Source organism: Bactrocera neohumeralis, chromosome 3, assembly GCF_024586455.1.
Source record: "Bactrocera neohumeralis isolate Rockhampton chromosome 3, APGP_CSIRO_Bneo_wtdbg2-racon-allhic-juicebox.fasta_v2, whole genome shotgun sequence".
NCBI classification, from domain to species: Eukaryota; Metazoa; Arthropoda; class Insecta; order Diptera; family Tephritidae; genus Bactrocera; species Bactrocera neohumeralis.
Window position 1 is genome coordinate 8,303,797 of NC_065920.1, and position 18,264 is coordinate 8,322,060.

The following is an 18,264-nucleotide window of genomic DNA, read 5'->3' on the forward strand; positions in this document are numbered from 1 at the left end:
TTTTTATATTAGAGATGGAACTACAGAACAAAATATAAGTAAATTTTAGTACAACTTTAGTGTGCAATATACCAGGCGTTTAGTTCGTTGGTACACACAAATATCTGGCATCTCTATTGATTACTCGTCGGAATAGTTAATGTCAAAAAGGTAAAAATCGATATAATTTTCAATCGTGCGTTTTTCTTCTGAGAATATCTGCATAAAATAGTTTTAGATGCTTTAAAAATTCTGTAATTATTATAAAACTTACAATAGAACGGTAGAAAACATATGAAAAGAACTCCAAATAAATAACAAGGAGGAAAAGGAGAGGAAAAGAGAAATTGAACTCTTAAAATATATAAAAAAAAAACTTACGCACTAAAGGATTGCGTGGAAAAGTATTAAAATGAATATGGATAGGCGTAAGTATTCTATATTATAATTATTACACAAAATTATGTATATAAATTACATGTTTATATTGGCATTATTCTTGCGCTCAGGTTCACGTAGCATATCGCCAGGCAATCGTCGACATCGTAATGGTGGTAATATGGCCGGAGGCGGAGGCTCGAGACGAGACTACCGCCGTTACAGTCGCTCCCGTTCTCGTTCAAGATCACGGTAAGTGTATAAAGTACATATCTATATCGTATAGTAAAGTGTTCAAAGCAATAATTAATGGTTCTAATATATGTGTTATGGTTCTATGTATATATATGTGTAGCGAACGTAGTCGTGATCAAAATTTTCGACGTCGTAATTCACGCTCGAGATCACGCGAACGCATGGGACCACATCGACGTGGTGGTAGTGGAGAAAAGGATTTATATCGTGATTTAATTTATGATGATTATCAAGAAGATAAAAGCTATAATGCTCGTGGTCATCGTGGTCGTGGTGACGATGACTATAATGAAGAACGTGATCGATTTTGGAACGATCGCGGCAGAGACAAAGGACGTGATTATGACCGCGATAGAGAGCGCGACCGCGATTATGACAGGGATCGTGATAGAAGGTAAAGCAAAACTATAGGCAAATATACATATAAATCGTTTTATTTAACATTAACTGATTTACAGGGACAATCGTCATAGTCGTTATGGCCGGCGATACGAAAATGATCGTGAAAGTGATGACAGCGATGAGAGCTTTCACAGTCATTTCTACAACAAAACTCCATCAAACACCATAATTGTTTTGGGCTTACAATCGCACATTACCGAAGCAGATGTAAGCACTTCAATAATTTTGCAATATACACATGAAAACGGTAATATTTAAATAATGCTTATATTTTATTTTTATCCTTTAAAATATAGCTAATGAGCATACTGATTCAACAAGGCATGACCGCTTCAATACGACTGATACGCAAACGACCAACAGGTGGGTTTCTAACACATTGCAAAATTTTTAAAATAAACTTAGTTTACTAGTTCCAATGATATTAGTGATAAATAGTGATAAATAAAAAATTTAAATATATGACACGTAAGTACCGGCAGAAACTCGTTAAAGTTAGCTAATGCAATAGATGCCACAAATTGGGCTACATATAATTACAACGTTTACAAATATACCAGCAGCAGCTACAATAAAAATAAAGATAAAAAGACAATTCTACAAACAATTAAATCCTATATTGCTTGTAGTAATTGATTTAACAACAAGAAACGATATTTGTTGCAATTCCACATAAAAAAAATCCAACTATATTCAACAACAACAAAAATACATTATTTTTTGACGTAAATATTTTGTATTTGCTTCTATCTAAAATTTAGGTGCATCACGAGGTTTCGCTTTCGTCGAGTTTAGTACCATTGATGAAGCTGCACGTTGGATGGAGCTAACCCAGGTATCACTTGTTGCTCAACCACCTCTACACACACCCATCAAACGATCTCAGATCACGTTCAAGCGCATACATTGTGTTTATACTTTTTAAATGTTTTTAAAAATGAGTTTAAAAGAATGTGTGAGGGCGAGGGTAGATAGTTTGATACTTAATTATTGAAACGTAAATATTAATAGAAAGAAACTTAAATTTTAGGGAGTGTTTTAAGTGTATTAAAAAAATAGTGAATGAATTTCTAAAGAGGCATAAAATACATTTTAATTTTCGTGTGCTAAAAAAATTATATTTTGCTACACATAAAAATGTTTGGTTATGTATAATTTAATTTTTTTAATTTTTTATTTTTACGAAATATCAAGAAATTGTGACTCTTTCAAAAAGGCATACAAGGTTCGTTAATAATTTTTTGCTCGCGAAATTAAATACAGTTAGAAAACAACAAAAGTTCACACTAAGATTTATGGTAGCTTAGAAGTAGGCACACAATATCAACATAACATCAACGCAGCAATTCAGCTGATACCTAAAATTTATGCGACAAGACATGCAATCGCTCAGCCAGATCTCACATAAACCCAAAGAAAAAAAGATTATCATGCAACATATGAGATGAGATTAGAAAATTTATATAATTTGCACCATAATCGAGTTGATATCGAAATGGCATATATATACATATATATAACAATGCATGAGAAACAGAACTAGCTGAGTCATGTTCGAGTTCTAGTTTGATGCGATCAAGCGCGTGCAACCTGCAACATTGCAAACTCAATGCAATCAACCAATCGGTGACTGTGTAGTCTGTGGGAACTTGAAATGTCAATCGTTATTAATATATTCCTTTTTCTCTCTCATTTTCTTCCCATTTCATGCATTCTAGGGCTCAATACAATTGCCGGATCAATCGTGCGCCAATCTGCAATACAGTGTCTCACCTAAACAGAAAGGAAATGCTACAGAATGGCATTGTAGCAAGGTATGTAATAGTATTTATACATATGTATTTATGTATGCACATGACAATTGTTTGTATTTACAGTGTGGCGTTTTGAATTTCAAACGACGTTTCGTCTGTTTCAAGTGCTTTGCATCGCGCGAGGATAGCGAAAAAATCGGCGAGGGTAGCGAAGAAGTTAGCAACATCTTAACGAAAAGTATAACTATACAAACTTATTGCTAAGATACTAAGCAATATTGCAAGCAATATTCAAATCATTAACGCATAACATATTAAAATTGTTCTGAATTATTTGAACTAAAAATTCTACTGATCCTTCAATCCCCCTAATGCAGAGATCATGTTACGCAATTTGGATACGTTAACGACAGAGGAGGCCGTACTCACCGCGATGCAGCAGCATGTGCCAGATTTGGCGAGTAAAATTACGAAAATACTCGTTAGCCGCGACACATTAACACAGACGTCACGTGGTATATGCTATTTGAATTTCGATAGCCTCATTGATTCGATGAATTTGTATACAGCTTTAAAGGCGCTAGATCCACCGCTAACAATTGATAATCGCCAATGTGAGTGTTCATATTTTTTAATTTCTTGTATGGAAACTTCTTTCTTTTTGAAGGATGTAGGTTTTATTGCTTCGGTACAGCCGAAGTTAACGAGTTTAATTGTTTGATTGCCGAGTTCGAGTTGCCGCGAGAAACGCGAGTGACCCTTGCGCAGCTTCATTCTGGATATTGTAGCAAGCAAAACTCCTATTTGTCCAGAATAGACTCCGACATATCCAACATATGTCCTGCGTGCAATGAGTTTTCGCATGACACTGGCTACCCCTTTGCATGCCCCGCCAACCCCATTCATCTGACACCCTTTTCCTTTTGGTCCGACCCTGTCGAAACAGCACGTTTCCTGGGCCTCCCGTTAGATGACGTCGACGACAACTTAGATAATCCTTACCATCCTAACAGGGACTAGATAACCCGTTAAAACAACAACAACAACAGTTTTCTTGTTTTTCTAGTCCCACATCATTCCTTATAACAATAATACTAATATTTTACTTTATAACAATTTGTTGCAGTACTCGTCACTTATTGCATAGATCACGAGAATCGTCAAATCGTGCCCAAGAAGGGCGATTCAGCTGCTGGTGGTTCAGCCTCAGCTTCTATTGGCCCGATGACGGCAGCTGAAATGATGGCTGCTTCAGGTTCCCTAGCCGGCGGCGCCAGCGAATACACCTTGGCAGATGTGCCTCGCTTGGCCGAATACAGTGCCGCCTTGTACGCTTCGACACCGGCGGAGCATGCACATTATTTACAGTACTACACAGAATACTATATAAGTGAGATTAATAAAGGCCACTACGGTAATCTGCCAAGCTCTGCTCAGTTAACAGAAACCTCTGCGAATTCGGCAGCCGCTGTTGCGCTCTCGGCTATACAACGTAAGCAAAAGAAAATGAATAGTATTGAGACGACAGCAACACAAGCAGCTGCAGCTGCTGCGGCTGCCGCGGCGGCGGTGAAGGCTAGTTTAGCTTTGAAAAATGTCGCCACACCAAAGGGAAACGACGGCAAGACATATCGTAAGTACTCGTATAGTCGTCGTTCATTGAATTTTTTGTTGATATCCACATTTTGTTCATTTCAGCGACACCCGATGTCTCACTGTATCAATATGATGAAACCTCTGGATATTATTATGACCCGACCACGGGTCTGTATTATGATGCACATTCCCAATATTATTACAATAGTGAAACGGGCGCTTATCTCTATTGGGATCAGCGCAAAAGCACTTATGTTTTGGCCACACCGGCCGCGGCAGCAGCCACAATACAAGATGTAGTAAATAATGAAATGGGAGAAGATGGCAAAGCGAGTGCCGCAAATGCTGGCGGTAATCAGAGTGCCGCCAATGAAGATGAGAAGAAAGACAAGAAGGAATCTGGTAATAAACATGATAAAGTGAAGGTAGCTAAGAAAATAGTTAAGGACATGGAAAAGTGGGCCAAACAATTGAATCAGAAAAAAGATTATACAGTAGTTGCGACGCCGCAACCGATATTGCCTTCGAAAGCAGACGATGCACCAGCTCGTGCTGCGGGCGTAGCCGCGGGTAGCTCAAGTGGTGCGCTATCCAGCGGTTATGCTGATGTCGGCTTCTCTATACTGGAGAAGAAGGAACGTGCCAAATTGACAGACTATATGCCAAGCACGGCGAGCACTAATAAGCTCACAGCGTATGCCTCCGATTCCGATGAGGAACATGGCGGTCAGGCGGCGACCACGAGTGGCACTAGTGCTGCTTCTGAGGCCAGTGAAAAAGATTACGTTGACTTCCAAAAGCTCACATGCCTGCTGTGTAAACGCGCCTTTCAATCGCTTGAAATATTGCAAAAGCATCTAAAAATGTCTAATTTGCATAAGGAAAATCTACAGAAATTTAACTTGGCACGTGGTTCCAATGCAGCTGGTGAATCTATGGGCAATGCAGGCTTGTCGTGAGTATTTTTTCTTAATTATTTTTATGCATTACTAATTTATATTATAAAATCTTCTTGGATTTCTCTGCAGTAACTATCGCGATCGCGCCAAAGAAAGACGCCAGAAATACGGCGAGAGTGATCCACCGGTTGCCAATCGTAGTCGCGAGCGTTTTGAAATGGAGATGAAATCGATTTCCACACGCCAAGCGGAAGCGCCGCCAATGCCGATAGGTTCGAATAATGTTGGCAATCGTCTGTTACAAAAAATGGGTTGGTCCGAAGGGCAGGGCCTCGGGCGTAAAAATCAAGGACGCACAAGCATTATAGAGGTTTGTGTTTGACCGCATAACAAATTAACGAAATAATAGTACTGAACACATATATATTTCTGTTTTTTGTAGGCGGATGCACGTTCATCTACCGTTGGCTTGGGCAACAAGGCGGGCATAACACCCGGCGAGGACTATAAGACGTATATTAAGAAGATGATGAAGTCACGCTATGAATCAGTATGATTGCTTTACTTCTTACGAAAGCATTTAATTAGTTTGCAAATATTTTAATATTTTTTTATTAAATTGAAGTGTACTCATCAATCTGGTTGGTCAAGTGGGAATATATTTTTCAATTCGACCTAATTTTAAGAAGGATATTATTGAAAAGTAAATTAAATGATTTCACTTCATTGTTGAATATTTCTATACAATTCAATTAATAAATTAAAATATATGTTTGTATATTGTAAAACAGATGAAACAAGAAATTGCTTTATTTTAACAAAAAAAAAATCAAGAAAAAACAAGGAAAAACTTAACTTCGGCTGCACAGAAGTTATAATACCTTTCACAGATACTACAACGCCATACAATCACTTCACTCCGATCGTTCAGTTTGTATGGCAGTTATATGTTATAGTGGTTCGATCTTAACAATTTTTTGAGAGATTGCACTATTGCTTTAGGCTATGACTTTTGTCAAATTTCGTGAAGATATGGCGTGAAACAAAAAAGTTTTCCATACAAGCACTTGATTCCGATTGTTTGGTTAGGGGTCTGATGTCGGTGGTTTCGACAAATGGGAAGTTTCTTGGGGAGAAAAAAACGTGTAGAAAATATCAGACCGATATCTTAAAAACTGATGGACTAGTTCGCGTATATACAGAGGGTCAGACAGGTAAACATGCCTAAATCGTATCAGTGCGTCAGATTGAATATTTGTCAAAAAGGTAAAAGGACACTAGAGGGTAGCAAATTGAAAAAAGGCCAACAAATTCTTGGCAATCCTCATACCCAAGGTCACGAATATCATAATTACCGATAAACAGTTTTAGAGCTTTTTAACTTCAACACAACGATGCGGCCAGTCTCCGCACAGGAACTTGTTGTTGTTGTCGTACTTGACATAACTGAAGATGCATATTTGAGGCGAAGACCCCAGTGAACAGTCCTTCGACGCAGGTTGTTATAAAGAAGGGTTTGATATTCACATAGCAATTAGACACCTTCTCTCTTAAGTAAATAATGTAACGAGAGTCAAATCATCACTAATTCTGTGCTACAGTGTGTGTAGCGTGACACAAAACTAAAGGTGGATATTTGCGGCGAAGACCACTGAGAACCTTCTCTCTGACGTTAATGACGTAACGGGAGTCAAATTATCTCTAAGTGCAAACGAAATACTGGGATATTTCATAGAGTTTCGAGTAAAACCTCCATATTTGCTCCTGAGAACTTATTTAGTATCGATCCCGACATATTAAACTGGCATTAAATGAGGCGCCGTGAGACATAAAACACTTTTTTACATGTAAACTCACTCATCTAACATCAATTTTCCTCAGGTCCAATCCGTTGAAAATAGTTCGTTTACAGAACACACTGTTAGTTGAAGTATGTAAATTTTTTTATCAGTCCGGGTCAAATATGATCATATACATATGGTTGAAATTATCGCTAGAACAATAATAATATATGTCCTTATAATCCATTAATGTGCTTCCATATTCCATTATTTCATAAGAAGTCGTATCGATGTCCTGAACCAAGCTTTGGTTTTCTAACCCGATCGATAAGAAGCTCAACGTATTTTCTCAGGAATACAGAGAACGTAAATACATTTTTTGTATTTTGTGAAGTTAGAAGAGCTGTTTCGCAATATCACATTCATAAACTCGAATTTCATATTCAATTTCGACCAATTTTCGATCATTTTTAATTGGTAGAACTAATGAGGCTCATTTTATTATATTTCACGAGACAAAATTTACAGTCGATTTTCTCGAACTCATTCCTTGAGAATTCTACACTTCTTATGAGCGATGAAGGCTACTTTCATGCCTTTACCAAAGAAAATAGTGTGATTTTAGGCGCGCACACTTGTCATGCTCCACTTGTCACTACTTTTTCTACTAAAGTGACCGTTTCAGGTTGAAAAATTCGTTAGACATTAGTCGTGCAAGTTATACAATATTCTTTGCTTCGTCGAGACCAAGTCAGTCATAGTGGAACTCGTGTTGCTAATATACTCTTCTGCCTAAAGTAATATTAAATTCTGTATTCTTTAGAAATCTCACCACTTTATTCATATGCGAACGCGTCCTAAGTACATAGCGCATGAAACGAGTAAAAGCTCACTAAATTCTATCTCAACTGGAGCAACAACAACAAGCGTGACGCACTTTTGGTCATTACCTCATAAAAAACAAAAAAAAAAATTATTATTTAAGAAATAAATAAAACTAAAATTTTTCATTGTAATTGCTTAAAAATATTATTGCTTTGTTGCTTCGCCAAGCTTTAGCTTAACAAACATGGTTAAATAAGAAAAGCCGAAGCTTTCTTCTTAGTACCGAATCAGCTGCTGTTGGCTAAAGACGCGTACGCGCAACCCACAAACAGGTTTGTTCTGCACCGACACGATCGTGTGAAGTTCGCGGCGCTCTAAGCAGCCGCTACTCGTGCTAACCCAACCCAAAATACAGACAAACACGCACACATACTACGTTGGCAAATACTTGTTGGACGTGGTTTATTTATTTATTTATTTTTTGACATTTTACGTCATTTTCGCGAGAGCGAATTTATTTTTCTAGTTTTTGTTTTTGGATCGTGCTTTTGTGTTCATAGTGTGCTTAAAACTACATTTGTGTGAAAAAAAGATTTCTACATACATACATGCATACATATGTACATATATGTATGTATATATATACAGTGCATATGTGTGTATGCATGTTAGTGTCTAGCTAAATACAGCTGAGTGGTCCCTCGAACATGTTCTCACCGCGGATCAATTGGTCATTAGAGCTGTCTGCGGTGTCAACGGGAAAATAGTGATATTTACAATATTTATAAAGTATATTTAAAATATATATGCATATATTTGTGAAAAATATATTAAAGTCCACCTGTGGTTCAAAAAGAAGTGCTAAAGTTTGTGTTAAATAATAATTAAAGGCGTAAATTTATATAAAAATATCACAACATTAATTTTTTGATAAAAAAAAGTTTGAGCCTTCGAGCTTGTGTGCGATTTATTTATTTTCGCTTTTGTGCTTTTTGTTTTTGTTAATAATCGTCACAACAATCGCTTTTGCGCTCTCAGCGCTCAAACTGAACGCAACGATCTGCCATATGTGGTCAAAATTGGTCGCAAAAAAGTCTGAAAAGTTCGAAAACAAAAACAAAATAACACAGCAATAATTATGAGAAAAAGAATAGGTTGGTGAAAAAAGCCCACAGGCGGCGAAGAGGCGCGCACCGCACATCAGCTAAAAGCTGAAATGGCAAAATCAGAAAATCTCAAGCAAATTACGAATAGTATCTGATCTATCTTTGTATCTGTCGGTTGGTTGGTTGGCTGGCTAGCTAGCTACATACTTGTAGTTGTTCCGGTCAGATTTTCAGTCGTCCGTTGGCGCTTTTGTATAAACCTGTGAGTGAAACGAACGCTAATCGAGCGAGTGAGTTAATTAGTGAGGAACACACAGTGTGTGCGTGTGCGAAGAAGACAATCCACAATATTCGTTAATTAGTAAAACAATAGTGAAATGGTAGCGAAGAAGTTAAATAAAATAAACGATAAATAAAACATAACGTATTTTATATGGAAGAACGTGAAGTGTGGAAAAAAATTATTAAAAAATTAAAAAGTAAAAAAAAATATTAAATAATAATTTTTTAAACAAATGATATTTTTCACGATTACTCAACATATTAAAAAAAATATTAATTTGGACTCTGCAAACCTAAAAAATTTATTTCAGTGAACCCAGTGCATGCAAAAAAAAAATTAAAAAATACTTAATATTTAATTTTTTTAAATTAAACTTTTAAAAATATTAAAAAAAATTATACATACATACATATGCATATATAATTTTATTTAAGTGAACCAAGTGCTAATTTAAGTGCATACAATTTTTTTAATTAAAATCATAAAAAACAAATTAAAAAAAACTTATAATTTCACTTTTTTTGTAATTTTAAAAAATACGTACATACATATATTTTTTATTTTTCAAAAATTTTTTTTTCATCTTTTTTTTTTAATTTTTCCTCCATACAATTTTTTTTAATTAAAATCATAAAAAAATAATAAAAAACTAATAATTTCACTTTTTTTTAACTTTAAAAAATATTTTTTTTTTTAATTTTTTTAAAATATTTATTTTTTTTTTAATTTTTTCCCGTAAACATATGTATAAATATTTTTTTTAATTTTCACCTAAGCAGCGTGCAGCTATAACTTAATAGTTTATAATATTTCATAAAAGTAATTATAAAATATACATATTTATAATTAATATACAAAAAGTGTCATCGACGCGCCAGCAACAACAATAACAACTAAAAACCAGTGAAGCTTAAAAATAAAACAACAAATTAACAATTAAGCTTCTAGCAATTGCACTCAACACATACAACACAAATAGCAACAATAATAACAACAACAACAACCAAATCGAACGCAAGCAGCAGCAGCAGCGTAAACGATTTTGCAGAAAATTATCTACCGGTGTTGAACGTGCTACGGAAAAATATACAAATAAGGTATAAAGCAACGAGTCGGAATATGTTTAAAACAAACAAAAACAACCAATTATAAGTAGAAAGAAAAACAAAAAATCATAATAATCATAAGTAGAAACAAAAACAATGTTTATAATGTTAGCGCTAAAGCAAATGAGTTGGAAAGCAGTAAAGTTCAGAAAATCGCTAAGCAGTAAACAGCAAGCGAGCTCAGTTTAACTGCAAAAATGGTGAACAAATCTCAGCTCAATTCTGCTAGAAAATCTTTTACATATGTCTTCAATTGCTTAAAAGCTTTAAGGGGTCATAACCACTTGTAAGTCGGAAAAGAACGCGTTTTTTTCGTGAATTTTTTTGAAGAGGCAGATTTTAATGTACTTTAATAATCGGTGATTAATTTTTGTTTCCGTAGGCGATCTCCTGGAGAACCTCCGAATTCGTAGCTATAGCTTTCTTTTCGAGATGTCGAGTTTGATTGAAAGGTCATGGACGGATAATAATCTGGTTATGTTTCGGTTATGTAGTCCCGACTTCTTTTCTAGTGTTTTTCTTGCTATCTCTTAGCTTAATACCTGCTATAGAGGGTTTGTCCCGAAAGTAATAAGACTGATTCGATTTAAAAAAAGTAACAACGAAAATTGAACCAATCGTTACAATTCTTTAAAAACTTTCAAAATAAGCTCCTTCCGCGTCGATGCAGCGCTGGCAGTGCGATTTTCAAGCATTAAAGGAGTCACGGAAGACATTCTAAAGAATAGCCTTGAAAGCCAAGGTGCACGCTGCTTGGATCCCTTCTGTCGTCTCAAAATGTTTGCCTTTCATCCGCCTTTTCAGGCAAGGAAAGAAAAAAGTTTGGGGGGCCACATCTGGGCTGTAGGGCGACTGCGGAAGCATTGAGATGCCTGCCTTGGTTAGGTAGCTGCGGTGTGAGCCCTGGCGGTGTCGTGGTGCAACTTCCAATTGGCTGCGATATCTTGTCGGACCCGATTGACCCTGACTTTGATTAATTTAACATCTGGGCAATTAAACGAATATTTAGTCGATGGTCTTAGTTTAAAAACCTTGTGCACACGAGTCACATTGTCGGTGTTTGTCGAAGTCGCGGGTCTCCCTGCACGGTCTTCATCAGCGACCTGTTCCCGGTCCTCCAAAAAGGCCTATATAACTTATATAATGGGTCTGAACTAAAGCGAGATATCTTTGCTATCATATACTTAGAATATATCCAACATATTTCTTAAAATATTCCTAATACTTATAAAGTCTATTGTAGGCATGAGTTATTACAATTTTCAAAATTTTTTTTATTTTCACCTTTTCTATTGAATTTAATTTAACCTAAAAATTTTTTCCCTTAAAATTGTATCTTAATATCTCTAATTATGTCTTTATATATCGCTTTCCAATAGTAATTTCCTCTTCCACAAGTTTTCTTCGTTGCTTTTTGTTTGCCTAGCAAAAGTTTTCCACTCATTTTTCGGTTTTTCGAAAATTTTCATGGTTTCATTTCTTTAAATAAATTTTATTTTTAGCACTTTTGCTTATTTTTGAGTTTCTTCTTCTTATTTTTTTTGTACATTTTATTTATTTCGTTGGTGTGATTGTTGTTGCTGCTTTGCATGCGATTGGTTGATTTGCTCTCGTTTTTGTTTTTGCTTTTCGAATTTGGAATATCTTTTATGTTTATATGTATGAGTGTAAGTGTACATACATTCATACATACGTGTGTAGGTAGATATGTTGTTGTTGTTGACTAGTTATAGATTTGCCTTAAGTTGTTGTGTTAGTTCTGTTATTTTTCAAATAAGCACCTTGATGTTGTAAACAGGGTGTGAAATTTTGAAACATCGAATAAATGATTATAAAAAACACGAAAAGATTAATTATTGTGCAAGTTTGAAACATGGAATACATGAAAAAAGAAATAATGTTGCAATTTTTCTCTCATTTTGGTCGATAAATGTTTATTTCGGTTGAGAATTCTTTACTTGTATGCAATTGCGATCTATACTATTTGTATAAGTACCATGAACTCAGGAAAAAGTTTACAGTTAGTTTGGGTGCTCGATATGTAGAAATTTTAACCGAAATAAACTCAACTGTCTTTTTTATTTGGAAAATACTTTCTTTCTCTTTCGTTTCCGTTTCGATTAGAATACTCTCACAAAGAGAGAAGGGTAAGGGCGAATGTTTTTTTTTATCCGCTCTAGGAGTGAAAGGCTCTAGGAAAACATTAAAGGCGTTCTGAAGTGTTTCCTGATCGGAACTTTCTATTCATCTACCAATATATTTGTGAAATAATTCAGAATTCTTATCAAGAAAATTAGCTTTATGTTCTTTATTGATTCTTTCATTGATCGCCTTCAACTTCTAACTCTTTGTACTCATCACCGGCACTTTTTTCGTAGTTCTTAACAGATGAATTAAATAAAAGAGCAGTAAAAATCCGCTTCTTCTTTGCGAGGAGCATCGGTCGTCATTGAAGTGTAGCAGTCGGAGAAAAGAAAATATATATTTTTTAACTGGAAATATTACCTTTAGGCAGACGTTTTAACTCTAGAATGAGAAAAATGCCTTGAAACCGTTTAGTTTGTCCTCTTTTGGTCCACATTACAGAACTGATATTTTCATGTGTCATAGAGTTTCAGCACTACAATCTTCTTGACACTTTTTTATTTTTATAGCTCGCACAAGGTTTTAAGTTTGTCATAAAGTCTCTAACACCCAAAAAGAAACGTTGGAGACCCTATAAAATACATGTTCTATATATGTATCTATACATGAGTCGATTTAGCCATGTCAGGCTGTATGCCAGTTTGTCTGTTTGTATATACGCGTATTAGTCGCACAGTTTTTGAGATATCAATCTGAAATTTTGCACACGTCTCTTTTTCCCGAAGAAGCTGCTCATTTGTCCGAACCGCCGATGCAAACCAATACAGCAATACAAACTGACCGCTCAACACCAAAATCTTGTATGAAAAACTTTTTTATAGAAAATGAATAAATCACTAAAAACCATGATTTCTACACAATTGTTTACCAAAAAACGAAATAATACTTCGTTATGCTTGTTTTGGAACCACACCTCGTGTACTTTTGTATTTTCTGAGAATTCATTATTTTCTCGTCTACGTTTATGAAGATTATACAGACCATTTAAGAACAAATTTCGCGTGGCAATAAATATTAATTTGATGAATGTTTTTGTTTTTGTTTTTGCGAAAATATAATTCCAATTATAATTGAAAAATAATAAATACAATTTTGTAAGTCAAAAACAGCAACAACACAAGATTGGATATATATTTTAATAGGCGCTTATAAATGCCTATTATATGTAGACTTAAAGACAAATATGTGAATATTGACATATGTACATATGTATATAGTATGTCTGTCCAATTGTTAAATTCTACACCCGCACATTTGTACATACATATGTTTGTTTGCATGCATGTGGGGGCCTTGACATCGACAAACCGAACTCATGCCAAAAAACTCATTGAATTTGAGTGACCGGCGAAGGTGTTGTACGAAATTGTTCAAACATTTATATTTCGCCGATGCAGCGACAACAATTAAAATATTCCATAAAAAATATATGGACAACAATAAATGTTAAAAATAACAACAATGCTAGCATTTGGTATGAGAAAATGCGGTAAACCCAAAATAATATATCAAGATTTACCCACATAAGCATTTGTATATACATATGTTTGTATGTATGTATGGTATGTGTACCTACACACATAATTCGGTAAATATACGCGAGAAAAAAATTTTTGCGAACGACAATAAACCAAGCAGATTTTTGACAGCTGAAATTCAAAAAAAAAAGAAACTGGTAAGGGTATCCATAACTGATGTCGGTAATTTGCCATGATATATTAGTCTTTCGTGAAAGAATTAAGGTACGTAGTAAATCCAAATTGGATGAGACCATATTAAAGAGGAATAAATAGTATCGGACAGGGATAAATACATGCATATTAATAGAGGAATTATATTACATATGTAGCTCTGCAAAAAAATATACCTTTTTTATTGCTCTGGCTATCTTAACAAATTTCGTTGGTTTCAAGTGTCCAGATTACGAACCTATTCATGAAAGTTTTGATTGCTCTCTTGTTTCTTGATATTTACATTTCTTATATTTTGACCAATTGTGGGCTTATTAGTAATAAAATTTATTTTTCCAGTATTGATTACTATTCGCACACACTAACGTCATGTAATCCCTAACCTCAGGCTCTTTATCGAAAATATGCGAAAAATTATGCGAAAAATTATCTCTATCTCTATCTCGAAATAAGCTTCCATTAGATCTTGATTTTATTTCATATAGTCCCGCCATTGAACTCTTACCAACAGGTGCTACTTCGAACCGAGTAGGTGATTGAGAAGTAAAGTCCTCTCTCGACGAACAAAAACCAAACTGTAGATGTCACTCATTATTCCTGTTCTGCTTTATGGCGCAGAGACAAGGACAATGACAACATCTGATGAGTCGATGTTACGAGTTTTTGAGAGAAAGGTTTAGCGGAAGATTTATGGTCCTTTGCGCAATGATCACGGCGAATACCGCATTCAATGGAACGACATTGATATATGTATGTAATTCAGCGAATTAAAATACAGAACGCTGGCTAGGTCATGATGTCCAAATGGACGAGAACACTCCAGCTCTGAAAATATTCGACGCAGTATCCGCCGAAGAAGCGGAGGAAGACCTCCACTCCTTTGGAGAGATCAGGTGGAGAAGAACCTGGCTTCGCTTGGAATCTCTAATTGGCGTCACATTGTGAAAAGAAGAAACAACAGGCGCGCTGTTGTTAACTCGCCTATAACCGTGTAAGCGGTGTCTACTACAGCAAAGTAGAAGAAGAAGTCGTGCCGTAGACTAATATTTTTTTTGACTGGTGTTGCGTTTCTTTTAAAAAATTCTGTCCTAAGCCCCTGTTGTAGGGTCAGAAGTCTTATTTTTTATAATAGTGCTAGTTATGACCAAGTTTTCTTGGTCAATCAGTTCCTTTGGTATAAATTACTTTTTCAAAAAAAATATGTACTATATATTCGATCACTGCCGTATGTTTTGAGCTAGCTCGATTTTATTCATGGTTTTATGGTGTCTACCCACTTTAGGAATTCTTATTCTGCGATCATCATATATTAATCCAACGATTTTATTAACAATATCAAACGAGGTTAACTTTTTTGGTGATTTAACTTTTAGCAGCCTTGGCTTTGGTATCGTCTTAAGACGTTGCTACCATAAAAGTTCGATATTGTGAGAGTAGAATAGGAGGAGATTGGTAAAGTGGGCTTTTATTCTTACACTTTATGCAGTTAACTAAGTTTTAGCAATGGGACATAAATAAGTCAAGTGATCGGCCACACGGCTCATCATCATCTTCTTCATCATACAGAAGTTAACGAGAATCCGGAAATGCCAAAAAAGTGTGACAATAATTGACTCCGGCCTCTTAGAACTGGAAAAATTATATTTTGAGTTGCTTAGAGATCAGTCGATTGTTAGTGAAGAGAAAATTTTTAATTTAGCTTTGATAGAGTTTCAACTCTGTATCCTAAAGACGACAGAGCCGAGAAAATGTTGGGGAAAATGTCGGCTCTAATCTGTTACAAAGTTTCATTGATTAAGGCTTATGTCATTACATTTCATCTTTGGACATACATATGTAAAATTTTAGAATGTGATTTTTTGGAGAATTTATACAAAATGTAGTGCATAGCCAGGAAGACACGATTCTTAAATATTTTTTAAGTTTTTTTGAGCTAGCAATTTTATGTTAGGTTGGATAAATCTGTTAGGCCAATAAGCCACGCACAGACCAATTTGGTCCCTTGCGATAACAGATGGAGTTCAGTTGCTAAGTCCAAGAGGAGTAGTCATCATTTAGGATGAAAATATTGAACTTTGAAAAAGACTTCATTCTACGCATTTACATATATTTAAGAATTCTAAAGGTTGTTGTACCTAAGTACATCACTGATCTTCCACTATTTCAATATTTTTTCAATACAAATATTCATACATTCACATATTTCCATATGTCTGCATGTATGTATGTAGGCATGTTGCCATGAAAGGTTTATAAATAAATTAAAGCAAAACCGCTTGTCTTGTCTAAATAAATCTTAAAAAGGCAGGGTAAAAAATAAAACGCCATATTCAAATGATAAAAACAACAAAAAAAAAACAAAAAGATTGTTGGCCTCCAATAATTTTGAGCGTTTCTGTTTTTTTTTTTGGTTTTTGCTTGGCACATTGTACTCCGACACGGAGCGGTAAAAAGCCATTGAGCACGATTTGCAAGATCAACAACTAAGTGCCGTTTCGCCGCCTTGACTATTTATCAACACATACATAAACATATACAACCAAACACACACACATACATACATACGCCAATCACCTTAGTGAGAGCGGTGTGCTGTTTGTGCATTTTCGGCACTGGAGTATTGGAAATAATGAGTAGAGGAATTTGACAACACTTTACTTCAGTATTTTTCTAAAATCTTTAAATGTGTGTTTGTTTGTGTGCGTGCGCGGAAGCATGTGCCTACTGTTGTTTTAGTGAGTGCTAAGTGGTGAAGAAAAAGTGAGGCAATGTAAGAATTTGTGAGTTGTTGAATGAAGAAACGCCCACACAACGGCAAAGTTTAAACAACAACAAGAAAAATTCATAAAAATACAAAGTGAAACTGAAAGAATTACAAATATTTGCTTAATTTTTAGCTATGCTACGCAAACTATTTTTTTCCGACTTGTTTATATGAAATCACACTACTGTATGTAAATGTATGCATGTAAGTATGTATGAATAGTATTTGCTTATTTTTAAATTATGACACATACTTGTATTACTCGCTGGCGGGCAGAGCGCTTTTTTCGGTTTGCGATCACATTGAAAAACATACACACATATTTACATATGTATATTATACATACCATGTATGTGTATGCAATGTATGCATGTATTTGTGCCACAGCGAGAAGATAGAGAAATGAAAATGCGCACGAGTTCAAGAATCGAGTCATGGGTCTCTCTATATTTTTGTATGAGCATGAGTGGAGCGATCTTATTGCTTTCTTGCAGATCTTGTAGGCTTTCTGGCGTAGCTGCAAGTTGCTTTCACATCGACACCAGTGAAAGGTTGCGAAAGGGTGGCAAGCGTGAACTTGTAATAAATATTTACTCGCCTGCCATCTCACCTGTAGGAAAGTCTAACTTGCAGGCTATAGCAAAGCAAAGAGCGCTGAATGGTTTCGGTGTGCTCCAACACTCTAAAGCTGAAAGAACCGAAATTTATAATCTTGTATATTGTTGTACTCTCGCGTGTGTGTAGGTGTTACGGTGTCAAAAATGCGTAAGAGACACCTACGTATTCATCGATATAGATTTTTTCGAAATTCGTTGAGCGTGTTGTAGAATAAGCACGAAAAGTGAGAGCGTTTAAGGAAAACATGCATGTGAGTAGTGAAGAAAAAAAGCGAAATTACTCAAATCTGTGTGAATATACATAAATATGTTTGTCTACGCTGATTTAGGAAATTTTCAGTATGCAAAATAGAATAATTAAGAGATCGAGAGCTTTTCGAAAATAATAGTACATAAATATTTATAAACATTTTAGATGTGTTTGTTTGTATATCTTTGCACAGATGTATCCAAATTTGTGCTATTCTTTTCGAAGCAATAATTAAAATGCGGAAATGACTAAAAAACGTGCGTTAAAAAAGGGTTATTATGTTGGAGTTTTTATAGACTATTTTTTATCAACAATAACTGAACATCTGAAGCTATAACATTTTCCCCTCTCTCTGAAAATTTGTGGATTTCATTCCAAAAGAACTACGCCCTTTTGTTAGTCAACAATGAATCAATCGTAATCCAATGAGGGC

At 35.2% G+C, this 18,264-nt stretch overlaps 2 protein-coding genes across 11 annotated transcripts in view; both read left to right on the forward strand.

Moving 5' to 3' along the window:
* Positions 1–148: 148 nt before the first annotated feature.
* Positions 149–6,067, forward strand: LOC126752207 (RNA-binding protein 5-A-like). Its single transcript, XM_050462829.1, has 13 exons — positions 149–407; positions 489–609; positions 713–1,006; positions 1,071–1,221; positions 1,311–1,377; positions 1,776–1,849; positions 2,733–2,828; positions 2,892–3,006; positions 3,146–3,382; positions 3,895–4,401; positions 4,467–5,319; positions 5,393–5,633; positions 5,706–6,067. The coding sequence occupies exons 1-13, from the start codon at positions 392–394 to the stop codon at positions 5,817–5,819; spliced, it is 2,886 nt and encodes a 961-aa protein (XP_050318786.1). The 5' UTR covers positions 149–391; the 3' UTR covers positions 5,820–6,067.
* Positions 6,068–8,170: 2,103 nt separating this feature from the next.
* LOC126753329 (dnaJ protein homolog 1) overlaps positions 8,171–18,264 on the forward strand; it is a 59,689-nt gene continuing 49,595 nt past the window's right edge. For 2 of the 10 annotated variants that reach the window (XM_050464693.1, XM_050464684.1), the window contains exons 1-2: positions 9,120–9,237; positions 10,038–10,355. The gene's annotated coding sequence lies outside the window, so the exon portion shown is untranslated. The other 8 variants (XM_050464687.1, XM_050464692.1, XM_050464686.1 and 5 more) reach the window with 8 other exon arrangements.

Coding starts and splice junctions, on each gene's coding strand:
- LOC126752207 (XM_050462829.1), top strand. Junction 1,378..1,775: donor GATACGCAAACGACCAACAG/GTGGGTTTCTAA, acceptor TCTAAAATTTAG/GTGCATCACGAGGTTTCGCT. Junction 1,850..2,732: donor GTTGGATGGAGCTAACCCAG/GTATCACTTGTT, acceptor CATGCATTCTAG/GGCTCAATACAATTGCCGGA.